At 35.8% G+C, this 18,272-nt stretch overlaps 1 protein-coding gene across 1 annotated transcript; it reads right to left on the reverse strand.

Annotated features, from left to right (window-relative positions):
- Window positions 1–1,537: 1,537 nt before the first annotated feature.
- Window positions 1,538–8,825, reverse strand: LOC106344596. The gene is made up of 7 exons (XM_013783947.1): window positions 8,538–8,825; window positions 4,312–4,496; window positions 3,477–4,227; window positions 2,786–3,137; window positions 2,273–2,724; window positions 1,685–1,817; window positions 1,538–1,635 (listed from the first exon to the last, which is right to left on the reverse strand). The coding sequence occupies exons 1-7, from the start codon at window positions 8,823–8,825 to the stop codon at window positions 1,538–1,540; spliced, it is 2,259 nt and encodes a 752-aa protein (XP_013639401.1).
- Between the last annotated feature and the right edge of the window lie 9,447 nt (window positions 8,826–18,272).

Genomic DNA, 18,272 nt, shown 5'->3' on the forward strand with positions numbered 1-18,272 from the left:
CTATGTATTTATCAAAAATTTCTAAATCCAAGAAAGAATCCTAAATTCATTAAAATACTACAACCAATAACCCCCACTTATTTGATTGCAACTCTGAAAATATGTTAATAATTTACTGAACACGCGCATTTGGAGAAGATGAAGTTAGTGCACTGTTTAGGTCGTTAACAATTTGAGAATATCTACATTCAGTTGCAACAGAATTATCTACATCTATTCTATTTAAATTCAAATGAATTAAAGATTATTAACTTATTCCCTTATAACTAATCAACCGAATATCTACTTTTGGAGAATATATTACTTTCCTGTCTTTACTAAAATATAGAATATTCTACATATTTATTTTAAAGTTTGGAGATGAAGCTCACATATTTATTGTTGTTGTGACCTTTTAAAATGTTTTCCTATATTTTCGAAACAGAATCACGTTAAATACTATACTACCTTAAAAAAAATAACATAATCTATTCTATTAAAATAGAATTCACAATGTTAATTCATGTGTGATTTTTAAGCTGGACTTATCCTAGAAAAAAAAATAGTCAAATATTAGAAGTGTTATAACTAAACAAGATATAAAATAAATTACAACATATATAAATGAAAGCATATAAAAACCAAAAAAATGAAAAATTTGTTTTTTTATCAGCACATATATATATATATATACAAATCATAGAAATTGTATGATTTGGAAATAAATAAACTTAAAAATGGTAAGTTTAGAAATAATAAATATTAGAAAACAAATGATTTATCTAACATACCACTTTAGTTCTTAACATTAATAACATATGTTGTCAACAAATTTATTTTACAAAAAATTAAAACAAATCATAATTATCAAACATAAAAAGTAAAGATAACAACCGCACGGTTGTGCGGATCGAGATCTAATTGTACTTAATTGAGTATTTACTTCATTTTAATCAAAGAGTATAAATTATAATAAATAATTAAATAGTATATATGGATGGGAAATAGGAATGTACATGAGGGGCTGAGTTCCCATTATTTGATTCCCTCAGTTTCGGTAACAATATTTATTGATCGTATAATTATAAAAAAAATAAAATAAGACCAAAAAATAATGAGTCACATGAAAGGGTGCAGAAACTTTTCATTAGTAAATTTTTTCAAAATCTTTTACTATTTTTTTTTTTTTACTTCGAACGGCCATTCTATTACTCAAGCTTGAGCTGGTCTGGTTACGCGGTCATTCTATTACTCAAGCTTGAGGTTGTCTGAGTAACCAGACCGGAATATATAAACCAATGAAAAGTAACTCCCTAAGAAAGATCCTAGCAGACTTAGCAAAAAAAAAAAACAGAAAACTGGTTGCGCACTCGTGGCACATGGGTGATTTTGAAGTCCGGGAAGCAAATCTGCAGCGTCTCTATCTTCTCCAATTATGTCTCGAAGCTTGGCCACTCTTGGGGTTCCTTTATCATTGCAATTAGCTCCTTGCAGTCTGTTCCAAAGCTCTGGTTTGGCGAGTGTTGAAGCATATTCTCCATCGCCCATCGCAGTGTTTCTACCTCTGAATGCAATGCTGATTCACATCGAGTGAAATTCCGTGTTCCCATAAGTTGTGTGTTCTCCCCGCTATCCATCCAGACCCATCCACATCCACTAAAGCGATCAGAAGCTGTCCAAGATCCATCTAACAGGCAAATATTACCCAAGCTTAAGACTTGGCTTTCCTCATTATTGTTGGCCAGTACTACTGGTGGTATCATCTCGTTCGCATTAAACCAGGCTTGACATTCACTTTCTGCGTATCGAACTAATTCCAAGGGGTCTCTGTCTATTCCCTTGAAAAGTTTATCATTACGAGTCTTACAAATATACCATATTATCCAGGGATAAGGATCTATGTCTTGGTCTGGTTCTAAGATTTCATTCTTCCTCCAGAATAGATAGTCCATGTTTGTGTAGACGCTTGCCACTGGAAATATACCTGGGCTTGTAGTAGTTGCTGATAAGGACCATACTTGGAGTGCTGGAGGGCATTCAAATATTGCATGTGGTACAGATTCTTCTAATTTTCCCCACCTTGGGCAATAATTATCGCACCTCATATTCTGCCTTACTAGATTCCTCATTACTGCCACCTGATCCGTTATCAATTGCCATATAAGATGGCACATCTTCCTTGGCGCTTTCAACTTCCAAGCAAAGGCTTGAAGTTTAGTGATACTTGGTTCCAGTATTTTTTTTCCTCTTCTGGCTTCAATAGATTTTGAGCAATCCAGTATCCAGATTTAACTGTGTATTGGCCATTCTTCGTGTAGTTCCAGCAAAAAGTATCACGACGATGAGTAGAGCTTATGGCCATACTACGTATGAGTGATATGTCATCGGGGTGGACATAATCCTCTAGTAGCCCTACGTCCCATTCCTTCAATTCCTTGTTAATGAGTTCACTAACTCTCATATTCGGGTGCATCACAGGTGCTACAGGTGTAGCTGGTCTAGCAGGTATCGTTGGAATCCACGGATCCTCCCACACCTTGACTTCATAACCAGAATGAATCTTCTGTCTGATCCCCAGAAGCAAAAGCTTCCTTGCGGAGTAAATACTTGTCCACACATATGACAGACTACTTGCGGAGATTGCTCCTAATGGCGAGGTCATCCTATAGTATCTGCCCCTCAAGACTCGGACAACCAGTGAATCAGGGTACTGAACCAATCTCCATAATTGTTTTGCCAATAGTGCTAGATTAAACTCATGGATTAAACAGAAGCCAATCCCGCCTTCTTCTTCTGGTAGACAAACCTTTTCTCATTTCCCCAGTGTATTCCTCTTTTGGTGGATTCGAATTCCACCAAAATTGTGCAATGACACTAGCGAGGTTTTCGCAAATCTCCAGTGGGAGTAGAAACGTCGACATAACGTATGTCGGAAGAGCGAGCAAAATGGATTTGATCATTACCTCCTTCCCCCCTTTTGAGAGCCATCTACCTGTCCATCCATTTACTCTATGCATCAGGTTATCCTTTAGAAATGCAAAGAGTTTGCATTTAGAGCCACAAATATCCTCTGGGATTTCCAAGTACTTTCCCATCCCACCATCATTATGTATTCCAAGTGCGTCTTTAATCTTTTGCCTAGTAGTTGCATTAATCCTCTTACCAAAGAGTAAGGAAGATTTGTCAAAGTTAATACATTGGCCAGATGTCGTACCATATGTCTTGACTACTCTCATTACTTCTTCACATTCACGGGGCTCCGCTTTACAGAAGAAAAGGCTATCATCAGCAAAAAGAAGGTGGGATACCGAAGGACATGCGCGTGTGACACGCATCCCCGTCATCTTCCCTTGGTTCTCAGCATGATTGAGAAGGCTAACAAGCGCTTCCGTGCACAGAATAAAAATTAAAGGAGACAAATGATCTCCTTAACGCAGGCCTCTACCTGTAACAATATTTTCTCTTGGCTGCCCATTCATAAGAACTTTATATTTTACCGACGTAATGCACCTCATGATCCAGGTGATCCATGTTTCGGAGAAACCCATCTTTCGCATCACAGCTTCAATAAACGACCATTCCATCCTATCATATGCTTTACTCATGTCTGTCTTGATGGCTATCCTCTTATTACGTCCACTCGGTGTAGTTCGCAGGGCATGAAACATTTCTTGAGCAATCATGATATTATCCGAAATTTGTCTTCCCGCAACAAAGGCTAACTGGGTTTCTGATATCAATCCTGGCAAGACTTTCTTTAGTCTCTGGCATAAGACCTTAGAGACGATCTTGTAGCTGACATTGCACAAGCTTATGGGTGTTAATTGAGTCATATCATTGGGCTTAGTTGTCTTTGGGATAAGACATATATTTGTATCATTCAGACCATTGGCCATAGTCCCATCAAAAAGGAATTTATTAATCATATGAGTTAAATCCTCCTTGACTATATCCCAAAACTTCTGGTAAAAAAGTGCAGTCATCCCATCTGGTCCCGGTGCCTTATCTGGATGCATGGCAAAAATAGTTAGTTTGACTTCCCATTCAGAAACATGAGCTGTGAGGCTGTCATTCATTGATCCCGTAATCGTCGTAGGAACTTCAGATAACGCCTCTTCAATGTCTTTTGGAATAGAAGACTCAAAGATTTGCCGAAAATAGCTAGTAGCAATGGTTACCAGACCTTCCTCGTCCTCAACTATGTTACCATTTGCATCCAGTAGCTGCGTGATTTTGTTCCTTGCTCTCCTTTGCTTCGTTAGGGCATGGAAAAATTTTGTATTTTTATCTCCCTCTCTCAGCCAAAACACTCTACTCTTCTGTTTCCAGAACATTTCTTCTGCTTTAAGAGCATCAGAGAGTTCTTTCAACGCTGTTGCAATTTCCTCAGTAATCGCATTATCGTCTGCGTATAAACCCTCGACTTTCTCCTTGAGCTCCTCCACTAGCTTTGCCGAGTTAATATTGTGTTGTTTCCTCCACTCACTCAAGGCTTTTCGGCAGCTGGAGGTATGTTCCTTTATATTCGCATTGGGGGGAAGATCAGGAGATTTTCATCCCTCGAGAATGACTTGTCTTAGTTCCTCATTGTCTAGCTATCTTCTGTCAAATTTTTTGATCTTTTCCTTTTAATAGTATAGGTTTGTTTATATTTATATTCAGTTATATTCTTATTTTATAGTATTCTATTGCTGGTTAAGTCATGACACGAAGTGTACTCATTAACAGTAGAGATGACTGGAAAAAAAACATTTGTCGTGCAACTAAAACTCTAATCATCAATCAAATTCAAGACAAATTTAGATGAGCCCATGATTTGGATGTCGTATTAAATTGGTAGAGTTATGAGATTTATAGAGCAAGGAAAATTCAAAATATGGCTATGTCAAGGGAGCACACCTAACAGAATCTCATGGATTAGCCTTTGTATTCTGCTGCTCCCTTACGTCCCACTACTTGTCACATTCTTTCGTTTTTATTATTTAATATTAATTATCGTGTTATTTTAGCCTCAAATTCTTCACCATTATTGTCCTTCCATACAATTTTATATATATACACGCAGGCAGAACATAACCGTACCAAGTTCAGCAGGGCCTTAAATTCTTAATTAAACTAAAAATTTATCTAAGAACTCCCGATAATGGTGCCCTAACTGAAGGAACGTTTCTTAATCAAGGCACACAAGATACGCCTCTTAAAAGACACGCGTCGGTGTACTGAGAGGAGAAGAAAAAAAAGCTGAAGAACACGTTGTAGATTGATGGTAATAATCACCATCCGAATCTTAAACACTCAAAATCATCTAATTTTCCTTCATTCAGTTCTAGAGAAAGTTCTCAGAGACAACATCCAAAGGACTTGCTCCGATTTATCCTTCGCCGTCGGTACATATTCGAGTAGTGAGCTGTTTAGCGAAGTGAACTGGGCTTCAGATGTGAGCGAGGCGTAGAGATCGCGGCAAGAGCGGCGGGATTCTGGTGGAGAGGAGGAGGCTTCCGTATTTGGGTTCGCGGTTCGGGTAAACCCGATGGGGAACGAATCTGGGTACAGTTAGCTCCGAGCTCGTGGATGGACTGAGTCTCGTCTCTCTCTCCTGGCAAATCCTTCTCTCACTTCAAGTCTTATTTCTCTCAAAATTGCATTTTCATGTAATTTGGATTCATCTAATGTGCTTTTGGTTTACGATCGTTTCAGCTGCGAATCGCCGTCTTCCTCACATTGCCTGCTCCCTAGGAACTGATCATGAAGATGATCTTTCTTCAGGTGAATGCTTCTTCAGGAGATGAGACTCTCTAATGTTGTATGTTAGTATCTCCTTGCATCTGAGCTAATAATATGTTTTTGCTATGTAAACGAAACTTAATGTTGTATTCTATCTCTCAATAGGTAAGCACTGCCGTGGTGAGCTATTTACTGTGAGGTCAAAAAGACTCTGATTAGTTACTTCAGATTAGATGCCGTGTGTTACTTGATCTTATGTTTAGGCATGGCTCTCTGTTTCCTTCTGCAGAGACATGAGAGTTTTGCTTCCTAAACAAAATGCGACAGGGAAACTATTGGAGATTAACATAAGCCATTAACTAAACGAAGTTTTGTTTCCCTTTAGACACGAATTCATACAAGAAGAAGAACAAGCGGAGGCCACACAAGAGACAACACCGCGGGAATTGAAGATGGGTTTCATCATCAGAATAACCAACACCGTCAGTTTGAGATGGCAGTGGAAGAAGAGAAATGCGGTGGTAATCAACACCGTCAGCTTGAGGCTGGAGATATATGTTCTGGTGTCACCAACTTAGTTCTTTTTACTTGTTTCCTGTTTGTAAAAAATCACTTGTTTGTTTTGTTTGATTGGAAACACATCACAAACTACTTTGATCTGTTATGTTTTGAATGAAAAATGTTTATGTCAAGGCGAAAGAACTTATTATGTCACGGACTTGATAATGCTTTGTGTCTATATAAAGTTTGTAAACACCAAAGTTTTATTAACAACACCATTCACTCTTCTTCTTTCTTTTTATGAAAATCTAAAAACACTTTGATCAAACACCATATATGGCTTATTCTTCTCAAAACACTTCAGAAGAATCAATTGATGATACATTTGATCAATATTTTGATCAACACTTTGATCAAACCTTTGAGAATTTTACCATTCATTATGGTGATCAAGAAGAAGAAAGGAAAAAAAAATAAAAAAAACGAACTTATATCGAAAGAAATCGTGAAGAAGACCATGTACGTTTATGGAATAATTATTCTTAATATGTTTTATTTAATAAATAAATTTTATCTTTAAAACAATGTTTAATATTTTTTTTCTAAGAACCCTTAATTAAGAAATTTTATTTTTTAAATTATAATCGTTTATTTTACTAATCTTTGTTTATGTTTTTTTATTTTTATTTTAAAATCTATGTTTAAAATGTTAGTTTTAATAATATTTTAAGTTTAAGTTTAATAAGAAAAATAAAAAAATAAGTTTAATAAAAAAAATTAATATTTTTTTTAAAAACCCTTAACTAAGAGACTTGTATTGGAGTACGTAAATTTTCGAGTCTCTTAATCCAGTCTCTTAATTCAATTTTGCACTTTAAAAGTATTAAAAAGAAATAAGAGACCCATTTAGGATAATGATGCTTTTATTTTATATGCTGCATTAGGTCGGGTCGCGCCCCCACCATATAAAATCGTTGTTTAAACCGACTGGTGCCTAAAATACTAAATATTATTTTTGTAAATTTACTAAATATTATTTACAGTCCGTTTTTCTACATTTACATGTATAACCCACCGTAAGAATTATGAAAATGATGAACTAAATCTTTGGTTCGGCAAATCATATGGACTAGTTTTGACTCATTCAAACCCTAAAATATTACATGAAAACTTCCAAATGATTAGTTGAAGGGACAAGTTAAGTTAAGCATTTTGGATAACTAAGTCCGGTTATGGAAATAAATAAGCAGTGTGATTGTAACCAAATATACCAATGAAGTTAAGAAAGAGGGTAGAATTTAAGACAAACTTTGTTGGTGGATGTGAAAATAGGTTGATATAGAGACTTCGTAGGGGCAAAGAAGGCTATAAGATTAGATGGGTCACTGATTCATTCATCTTTGAAAATTGAGAGAGATAGACTTTACTTTGTTAAAAAAAAAAGATAAACTTTACTGTTTGGTTACCTTTCACGTCATCTCTTTTTGGAAACTCCAAAAACAGTATGAGTTTGTGTGCGTCTTCGTGATCTGTTCCCACCATTTATCCTCTCTGTCTCTCCACTTATTTCATTACTCTCACTTCCTTGTTCATTTCGGTTTCCTCGCTAACTTACTCTTCTTTTGATTATCATATCCTCGCCATGTTGCATTTAATTGCTACAAAAATTCCTTCATACCCAACCCAACTAGACCTAATTCAACCGACTTGATGAACAAATATTCTTAGGGACCAAAACTTGAATGTTCCCTTAACCGTGGGGAATATATTATATTATAGAAAGGATGAGTGGCAGAACTAACAAGTTAATATTCATGACTACACCAATACCTGAATTGAATCTCTCGTTGTTAGTCCATGTTCATAGCAGTCACTTTCCAACTTAAGCATAGAAAAAGTCTCCAAGTTTGTTCGATGTTGTTCCGGTGTATGTTCTTCTCCTTTATCCTTTTGCTCTGAACCGAAACCAAAACAAGCATATTACCAAAGTCTCTGAGACTGTTTGATAAATTAATTGCGATAGTAAAATATAATGTAAAGCGTATCTTTATTCATCAACCAATGTTGGTATTTATACAAAGAGAATGTAGTAAGGTAATGAGGAATATGAATATTAACATTCTCCTGAATCCCTTGTATATAGGAATATATTCATATCTATCATTAATCATTTACCCCCGTCAAGTTGGTAATGACATATCTCGAATTCCCAATTTGGACAGCAAATAATGAAATGTCGGAGTAGGCAAGGCTTTAGTAAGCAAGTCCGCAGGCTGGTTCTTCGTTGTAATATGCTCAGTAGTAATAAACTTGTTTTTTACGGCGTCACGCACATAATGACAATCATTCTCGACATGCTTAGTACGCTCATGGAAGACCGGGTTCTTGGCTATGTGTATTGCCGATTGACTGTCACAAAAGAGACGCATAGGTTGAGGATGAGTGAAGCCGAAGTGATGTAGAAGACGTTTGAGCCATTTTAACTCGCAGGTTGTATCAACCATTGATCTATACTCGGCCTCAGCCGAAGAACGAGACACTGTGCGTTGCTTCTTCGTTTTCCAAGAGACAAGAGAATCACCAAGAAGAACAACATACGCACTAAGAGATCGACGCGTCATAGGGCAAGCCGCCCAGTCAGAATCAGAATATGACTGAGATTAGCATCAGAGGATAGCATTATACCTTGGTCTGGACAATCCTTTAAATAACGAATCACCCGCAAGGCTGCTATCCAGTGATCCTCTAGCGGCTTATGCATAAATTGTGATAGGATATGAACAATGTAGTTTAGTTCTGGACGCGTGAAAGTAAGATAAATCAGGTGGCCTACTAGTCGTCAATATTTGCCTGGATCTTGAAGTCGCATACCTTTTGCTAATGCAAGTTTCTGATTCAATTATGTAGGGACCGGAGTTGGTTTCGCACCAAGTAAGCCACACTCGGTTATTATATCAAGAGCATACTTGCGTTGAGACACAAATATTCCTTCAGGACCACGTGCAATCTCTAAGCCAAGAAAATATTTCAACTTGCCCAGGTCCTTCATCTTGAAACACCGGTGTAGATAGTTCTTGAATCTTTGAATGGTAGCAATATCGTTTCCTGCGATAATAAAATCGTCTACATAGACCAAGATATGAAGACAGATATTTGCTTCCATGAAAGAGAACAGAGAATAATCCTCATAACTCTGAACAAACCCAAATGATTTGAGAGCTTTTCTGAGTTTGGAAAACCAACATCGAGGAGATTGTTTAAGACCATATAGAGATTTCCGTAGATGGCAAACCTTGGATGGATCATCAGCTTTAAAACGAGGAGGAAGTTCCATGTAGATTTCTTCTTCGACATCACCATGAAGAAAAGCATTATGAACATCCATCTGATGAATCTCCCATCTCTTAGCGGCTGCGAGTTTGAGAAGAAACCGAACAGTATTCATCTTAGCTACTGGAGCAAAAGTATCTTTGTAATCCAGTCCTTCTTTCTGTCGATTCCCACGAGCCAGTAGTCGAGCTTTGGGGCGTTCAAGTGTTCCATCAGCTTTGTATTTATTTGTATAAATCCAGCCACAACCGATGGCTTTCTTTCCAGGTGGTAGCACGGTGACATCCCATGTATGGTTTTCTTCCAAAGCTGTTACCTCTGTTTTCATTGCTCCATTGAACCGTGGATCATTGACTGCTTCCTTAAAGTTTTTAGGAACATAGTCCGTAGTGATCTTGGCTAGAAATGCCTGGTGTTTATCATTAAAAACAGAGGTAGAAGAGTAGTCAGAGATAGGATACAATGTCTTACCTGGAACCATTGGAGGAGAACTCTGATCTGATGAAGTGTGAACGTGAGAAGGGTTTGTAGTTGCAGCATTAGTGAGGAAATTCTTCAAGAGAACTGATGGTTTCTTTGTGCGATGACCACGACCAAGGAGGTCAAGAAGACATGGAGAAGAACTTGACATAGATGATTCAGTCTCAATAGATTTTGCTGGTGATGTAGAAGGAGAAGGTAATGGTGCAGGAGATGGTATCTCATGTATCATTGGTACCCCCGAATCAACCGTAGGAACCGGAGAAGTTGTAGAAGGTATGGTAGGTGGAGAAGTCGAGGGAACAACCAAAGGTGTTGGAACCGTAGAGTCATTCATAAGTGTGATAGAATCAAGATTTAGTGTTTGCTGCGGTTGCTCTTGTTGATTGAAGTTCATCAGCCAGTCATCGATGGGAAAATCAGGTCGTGAAACGGGTGGAGTAACAGACACAGAGTGTTCAATACCCGGAAACTGATCTTCAAAAAATACCACATCTCGACTGATAATAAACTCATTTGACTCCAAGTCATACAGTCGCCAAGCTTTCTTGCCAAAGGGGTAACTGATAAAGAGACACTTGCGACTTCTTGTAGCGAATTTATCTCTACCTCGAGGTCGTTGATGGGCATAACAGAGACAGCCAAACACCCGTAATTGCTCATATATAGGAGGACGACCATGGAGAACTTCATAAGGTGTTTTCCCATTAAGAACTTTAGTTGGTGTCCGGTTTATGATGTGAGCTGCAGCTAGGATACTTTCTCTCCGAAACTCAATAGGTAAGCGAGACTGGAACATACAAGCTCGAGCCACATTTAATATATGCCTGTGTTTTCTTTCCACTCGACCGTTCTGTTGCGGTGTGTATGTGCAAGAAGTTTGATGCACAATGCCGGTTTCACGAAAGTAAGATGCAAGGGTCATGAACTCGGTTCCATTATCAGTACGTATAGTCTGTACTTTATGTCCAAATTGCCGTTCGCTCATTAATGAAGCAACTTCTAATTTTTCGAGAATTAGGTATGTTCATACTGCTCTAGAATAATCATCTATTATAGTAAGAAAGCAGACAGCCCCACAAGAGGATGGCGTACGGTAAGGTCCCCAAACATCGCAGTGGATTAAAGCAAAAGGAAAATCAGCTTTATTATGACTATCAGGAAACACTTGACGAGTTTGTTTTGCTTTAAAACAGACATCACACTGAGAATCACTAAAATCTATTTTAAAATTCTGAAAAATAGGTAGGGTAGATAAAGCCTTGTAGGATGGATGCCCAAGTCGACGATGCCACAGAGTTGAAGAAGAAGTTTTCGATTTTGAAGCTCCATGAACTCGTGCAACTTTAACACCCAAAAATAGTAAACCCCCTCACGTTCTTCACCTGCTCCAATCAGAGTCCTCGAAAAATGGTCATGTAAAACACACAGTGTATCAGTAAATATGGCTATGCATCCAGTTTGTTTTAGCAATTTAGATACTGATATGAGGGTGCAGAGGAAATCATGAACAAAAAGAACATCAGTAAGCATATAGTCTTTGCTAAGGCGCAATGTTCCTTGTTTCGTAGCATTGGAGTCCTGTCCATTAGGACACGCGACTGATGAGGATGGGATGTCGTGGACATCATATAGTAATGAGAGATCACCCGTCATATGGTGTGATGCCCTTGTATCAATAATAACATCAAAAAGCATTGTTTTACCCGACAAACGTTCGGACGAAAGGTTGCTTTGCTGATTTTGGAGAAGAGCGATCAATGATGCGATTTGATCTGAGTTGTGCTGCACGTTGCTTTGGACTACGCTAGCTCTCCCACGTCCACGTCCACGATTGCTAGTTTAACGACCCCCCCTACCACCTCGAGATGAGTTGTTACGTTGTTCAATAAAAACCATGTACAAGGAAGCATTCAGATATGTCATGGCCTGTCCTCCCACAGTGAGTACAGGTTCGTGAAGGATCCCTGGAACGTGGCGGAGTAGTGTCTTTTGTAGTTAGAGCTGAATCCTTTGAATACTCTGTTTTCGCAGAAAATCCTAAAGCTTCAGTTCTTTGTTCCTTAGAACGAGTAGACGCGATGTTTTGTTCCTCGCGGACGACCCGTGAGTAAACAATGTTAAGGTCGGGAAGCGGGTCTTCATCGGTTATACGAGATCGTATCGCAGAGATTGGAATCGTCCAGGCTAAACAAGAATTTATGAACCTTTGCATCTTCTTTTTCTTTTTCTATATCGGCTGCAGCAGCACACGTACAAGGCCGTGTAGTCTTCATGTTTTTCACCTCTTCCCACAACTTGCTAAGTCGACCATAATATTCAAATACTGTTTGACCGTTCTGTTTGCAGTTTGTGATTTCATCTTGTAGCTGATGGAGACGAGTCCCGTTCTTTACAGACAAGCGAAAGCGTAAAGATTCCCAAAGCTTGTGTGCTTCAGGTACATGAGTGACTGTTGATCTGAGTTTAGAATCAATAGATGTTCGTATCCATCCAACAATCATTGAGTTTGCTGCAAGCCATCGTGATAGGTCGGGTTCTTCTGCAGGTTTCGGTATTGTAGCATCAATAAAACATGTTTTCTGCTTTGCTTGTAGAGAGTTTCGAAGTTCAGTGGCCCATTCCGTGTAGTTCTCTTTTGTAAGTAGTACTGAGGTGATTACGGCTCCAGGATTTTCTGGTGGATGAAGATAGTATGGCGATAGCTCTCTAGAAGAAGCATGCGTCGTCATAGAAGTAGAAGTAGCTGTAGAAGATGACGTATGGTGTTCAGTCATCGTGGTTGATGAAACCGTAGTAGTAGTAGAACGAAAGAAGGAGATCAAACGTATTGATCAAGAAAAAAATTAGGTCATGAGATCTTAGCTCTGATACCATAAAATATAATGTAAAGCGTGTCTTTATTCATCAACCAATGTTGGTATTTATACAAAGAGAATGTAGTAAGGTAATGAGGAATAGGAATATTAACATTCTCCTAAATCCCTTGTAAATAGGAATATATCCATATCTATCATTAACCCTTTAGATCGTGAGCGTGTGTTGTACAAGAGAGAGAAACACGTGATGTTTGTGCGACATCACACGCCAAAATCAGGCCATGGGGACGCATCAGAGTTGAAGAGAAAGTACTTCTTCTTTGAATTGAATTGGATCCTATGTTACTGTTAATGTGCACGTGTTACCTTTCATGCGCTATTACCAATATTTAGTTTAGCGAACGCTATTGCCGTGATACTTCGTTGAACTAGTGAAGAACTTACAATGTGCAGTTTAATCGCATCGTCTACCATAACTCGAGTTTAGATGTATTATTAACATTTTATGCTTTCCGATGATCGTGCTGTTAGAAGATTCTATATACAATGAAGACATGATCTAACATTACTACATGCTTCTTCATTTTTCTCTCTAAAGTATTGCATCCTCAGTTTGTTTTGAGACGGTTTCGATACTAATTTGAAATTTATTTATGTGTGAACACGAGTTCCTTTTATCCTCCGCGTATTGCATCCTCAGTTTGTTTTGAGACGGTTTCGATACTAATTTGAAATTTATTTATGTTTGAACACGAGTTCCTTTTATCCTCCGAGTTATATTAACTCTTTAGTGCTTGCCAAGGACTATGTATACATTTGACATGATGATGATTAATAAACCCATAGACATTCAAAAACTTACGACGATTTTATGATTTTAAACTGCTATGAATGAGTAAAACAATCTAACGACTACTAGATTTTACTAAAAAAGATGGATTCGCACAAAACAAAAGACGAAACAAGTCAGCAAGTCCCTACACTGGCTAATGGCTCTTGTCAGTTGGATTGTAATGTTAAGTCTTTTTAGTAAAACAACATATTATTGTGGTTCCCCATATTTTATTTCACAAAGAAATATATAACTCTATATATATATATATATAATGGTAAGTAAAACTACAATAAAACTACAATAATTATAAATGCTGCTTCTGCCAGATAAATAATTTAGGAAAAATTTGGAGAAATACATTCATATGAGATTTTAATTTGAAAATTACACCATGATTTAAGTTTTTTTTGAAAAATACACTTATGTATTTATGAATTTACTGAATTATCTAATCTGAATACTTAATTATATCATCAATTTTTATCATTATAATTTATTTAAATTATTAGTTATAACAAGAAAATTATTTTTTAAAAAAAATCTCTTAATATCTACACAGTATCTTTTTAAATATATCTGCATATTTATTTTTTGAAAAAATAGAAGAGAACAAGTGAGCGTCATCTGTCGTATTCTTCGTGATATTTTTTCCAACAATATATGAGAAGCTTTTTTAAATGGTCCTTCCTATAAAAAGTGGATACAAAAAATAATATCTAACTTGCGGATACACCTACATATATGAAAAATAATTACATGAAAATTGTCTGAATCACTTTTATGGTTTTCATCTACTTCAGTTTTCACCAAACTATCTTTTTCTTTCACCACTGTATAAAATACACTGATAAAAAGTAGAGATCAAAAGCAGAGATCGTTTGATCAAGAAAAAAATGCAAAGATCTAAATAATAACACTCTAAAGACTTGCAAGAAGTTGATAGTGGAGTTTATTGTACCTTTGCAGATCAACATTTTCTAGCTTCTTTTGTATTGATATTTGATAAAATTCAGAACTCATTATCACAAACCAAAAAAATATCATTCAACACGCAAAGGATCAAAAATCATGTTATTTATTTTATATTTTGAATGCACACACTCTAATGTCTAATGACAAACATTAATTTAGGAAAGAGGCAAAAAGCTAAGGTGCAACAATGCTTTTGAAATAAAATTATGGAACGAAAGAGAAAGATTGCAGATATAGAGAATTATTATTATTAATTTTGATTTTTTGTTTTGTTTAACCAGGATGGGTTCGGGCCTTCGGCCTTAATCCCACCTAGACCTGGAGCCAGCATTTGTCTGTACCTATTACGGTCCTGGACACTCCTTCCCGTCAGAGACTCGAACTCGTGACCTCTCAGATAAATGCCTAAGGTGTTACCAGTTGAGCTAGCTCGTCCGAGTTAATTTTGAATTTATATTGTAGTTATAACAATATCTAATCTGAATAAAATGTCTTTTCATATTTAGTAAAATGTATTTCTCAAAAAGTAAAAAAGAAAATGTACTTTTGAAAATATAAACTATTAATAGAGCATTTTTCAAATTATCCCAATAATTTAACTAAAGCTGCATAACTTTGGTTTCAAAATATTAAATATTTCATACATATATAAATATGTGTTTCGACGGGATTGACTGATTAAAAAGACGGAGAAGAAGCGTGCAGATGGGCAGTTCAAACACTCTCGGGGTTTGGCTATACAGGAGTGATTATTGAGACAGATTCCTTGATGCTGAAGCGACTGATAACTAAGGAGGAAGCTATGTGGCCAACACTACAACCTCTACTGCAGGAAATATCTCTATTGATGGCGGATAATCATGGCTTCGAGGGGGTGTTTGCTCCGAGGAGTGGTAACAAAGGAGCAGACAGAATAGCGAAGGAGACTTCTACGTTCGCGTCCTTTGTCCCTAAGTTGTATTCTGTTTTGCCTGTGTGGTTGAGTTCTTTAGTTGAGTCAGAGAAGTCATTGTATAAACTTTGATCAAGGTTAATAAAAAGTATGTTGTTGAGAAAAAAAAAAAAAAAAAAAAGACGGAGAAGAAGGAAAAAGAGAGTATGCAGTGCATTCGGTTAATCTCAGTGCAGAAAGATCGTACTGCTCTTCGACAGTACTTCTGAATCTGATATTGATAATGGTTAACATCTGCCAATTTGGGTTTCTATTCAAATACGAAAAAGGTCTTAATAGATTATTTATTTTGTTTTCAGGCGGGACAAATTTCTCAAAATACTTTTATTGGAAAAGATAATTTCACATGTTCGTACTTAACCTCATATATCTTTTGCTCTTATTGAAAAAAATAAATCTAATTTGCCTTTATTTTTAAATTTTTAAATTTTAAATTTTTAATTGAGGTATAACTTGTTATAATTGAGTTCTAGTTGTACAAATTATATAGTTTTATCAAGATGTGTTCGATTAACCATCACTTGGTGGCCTAGTGGTAGGTGAGCTCCAGCGTTGCTAAGCAACCTGGGTTCGATGCCCCGCTGGGTTAAACCATTTGGTGGCCACCCGGGCCCATCCTGCTACTTTTGGGGTGGAGTCAACGTGGCTGCTGCGGGTTTCGAGAGATGTCTGGGCTTCGAGAGATGTCTGGGCCCCGGTCTGGGACTCTCGGTCATCAAAAAAAAAAAAAAAAAAAAAGATGTGCTCGATTATACAATTTGATAAAACTATTTTTTTTGTTCTAATTCTATATCTGAGTTTTTAGGTTCTACGAAGAGTAGCACGAAAATCTTAAAAGAATAAAAGAAAAACAGAAACAAAAGGAAGAAGAGAAGATCGAATAAGACTGCGACTGAACAATCAGATGAACAAAAGAAAAAATTAAAAGACTAAAAGGAAAGACCGAAAAAGAAGAGAAACAAGAGAGGAGATTGAGAAGATGAAAAAGAAGAAAACGGAAAACAAGAGAGAAAAATAAGAAGAAGAATAAAAAGATAAAAAAAACAGAAGAAAGGGAGAAAATGTAGAATCTCTAGAGATTAAGAAACAATGAATTATGTTTAGTGTCATATTTTGTAAATAAGTAAATTTATAAGGGTTAACTAAACTTTTAGTCATATTTCAAATTATAAATAAATAAAATTAACATAAATCATAGAAGAGAAGCATTTGTGAAATATTTTTTGGACTCAAGAGCATCTTAGCATTTGTTCAAGTTAGAATGTATAAATTAAAATGAACAAATTAACAAATGGAAGTTTTATAAAATAAAGAGCCAATACACGTATAAGTGATGCTGAAGAAGGAAAATCACACAAGCAAAGATTAAGAACAACTTCAACAATGACTCCAAATTGGTGTTTAGTGTCTTATTTTGTTATTCTTCTTCAACTATAACTCAAATTTTATACCAAAAATAATACTATATATTATTAAATTTTTAACTTTAATACTTTAATTATTTTTAATTGATAATTAATTATTTTATCACATTTAAATTTTGTCTTTGTTTTAATTTTTTAATAAAATTATTAATTAAATTAAAATGTATATTATTTTTAAAAATATAAAAGTATCTTGGATACTTTAATTTGTTATAATATGATGTAAATGATAATATTCATTTAATGATATTAATAACTGAAAAATATTTTTTTTTGTTAAATTAAAATGAAAAATACAAAATAATACCATATATTTATTTTAATTATAAGTTTGAACTTATTAATAATATTAATTTAAAAATATTATTAAATGAGACAGAATAAACTATAGTTTTAAAATATTTGGTTTACTGGGTTGAACATTATTTACAAAACACCAAATTTGAGGAAATTGTGTTATGTTGATGCTTTATTTTAGGTAAAATTACAGAATATTTAGTGTTTTTATATTTTATTGGAGTTGGTCTTAGAGAGAAAAAATGTTAAGTTTAAAGAAGACACTGACCACATTATCAACAAGCCTCTGTTAATCAATGCTAATTTAAATATTTAATAATTAATAGGATCTAAGTGAAAAAAAAACAGCTAAAACATGATTATCCATTGGGGTATACCGTATATGTGGTGTATATGTGGTGTCTTCTTAGCACAATCATTCTCTTACAGCTCTTTTTGTTTTCTCACTTCATCTTCTCAAACTTAACCTTTTTTCTTTCTTATGCCAATTCCAGTGAAATGAGATCCAAATTTACTGTTTTGGTGTTTCATTGAATGTTGTCCAAGATTTTCAAATCCAAATTTAATCTTTTGGTGTTTCATTGGATGTTGTCCAGGGGTTTCACCATATATTAGTATTTTGGGTCGACACTGACCACATTAATTATTTTAAATATATGGAAGCGTAGTGTATTAAACTGTTTACAAATCTCAAGTATGTGATATTTAGCAAATGATCTATTCTAGAAAAACTTTGGACCTTCTATAAATGTAGGTATACCTGGCAGTTTTTGAATAACAGTCCATAGCAAAATCGAATATCGATTGTACATATGTACTGACCCTAATATTTGTACCTTTTATCAAAATAGGACCAGAGCCTGATTATTGGAAAGTTCTTAGGATGAGATTCTCAGCGGAATATAAGAATCCGTCTCTTAACTTTTAACTTTTAACTCTTATTTAAGAACCGGTTTTTA

Source organism: Brassica oleracea, chromosome C5 (assembly GCF_000695525.1).
Source record: "Brassica oleracea var. oleracea cultivar TO1000 chromosome C5, BOL, whole genome shotgun sequence".
Lineage (NCBI taxonomy): Eukaryota > Viridiplantae > Streptophyta > Magnoliopsida > Brassicales > Brassicaceae > Brassica > Brassica oleracea.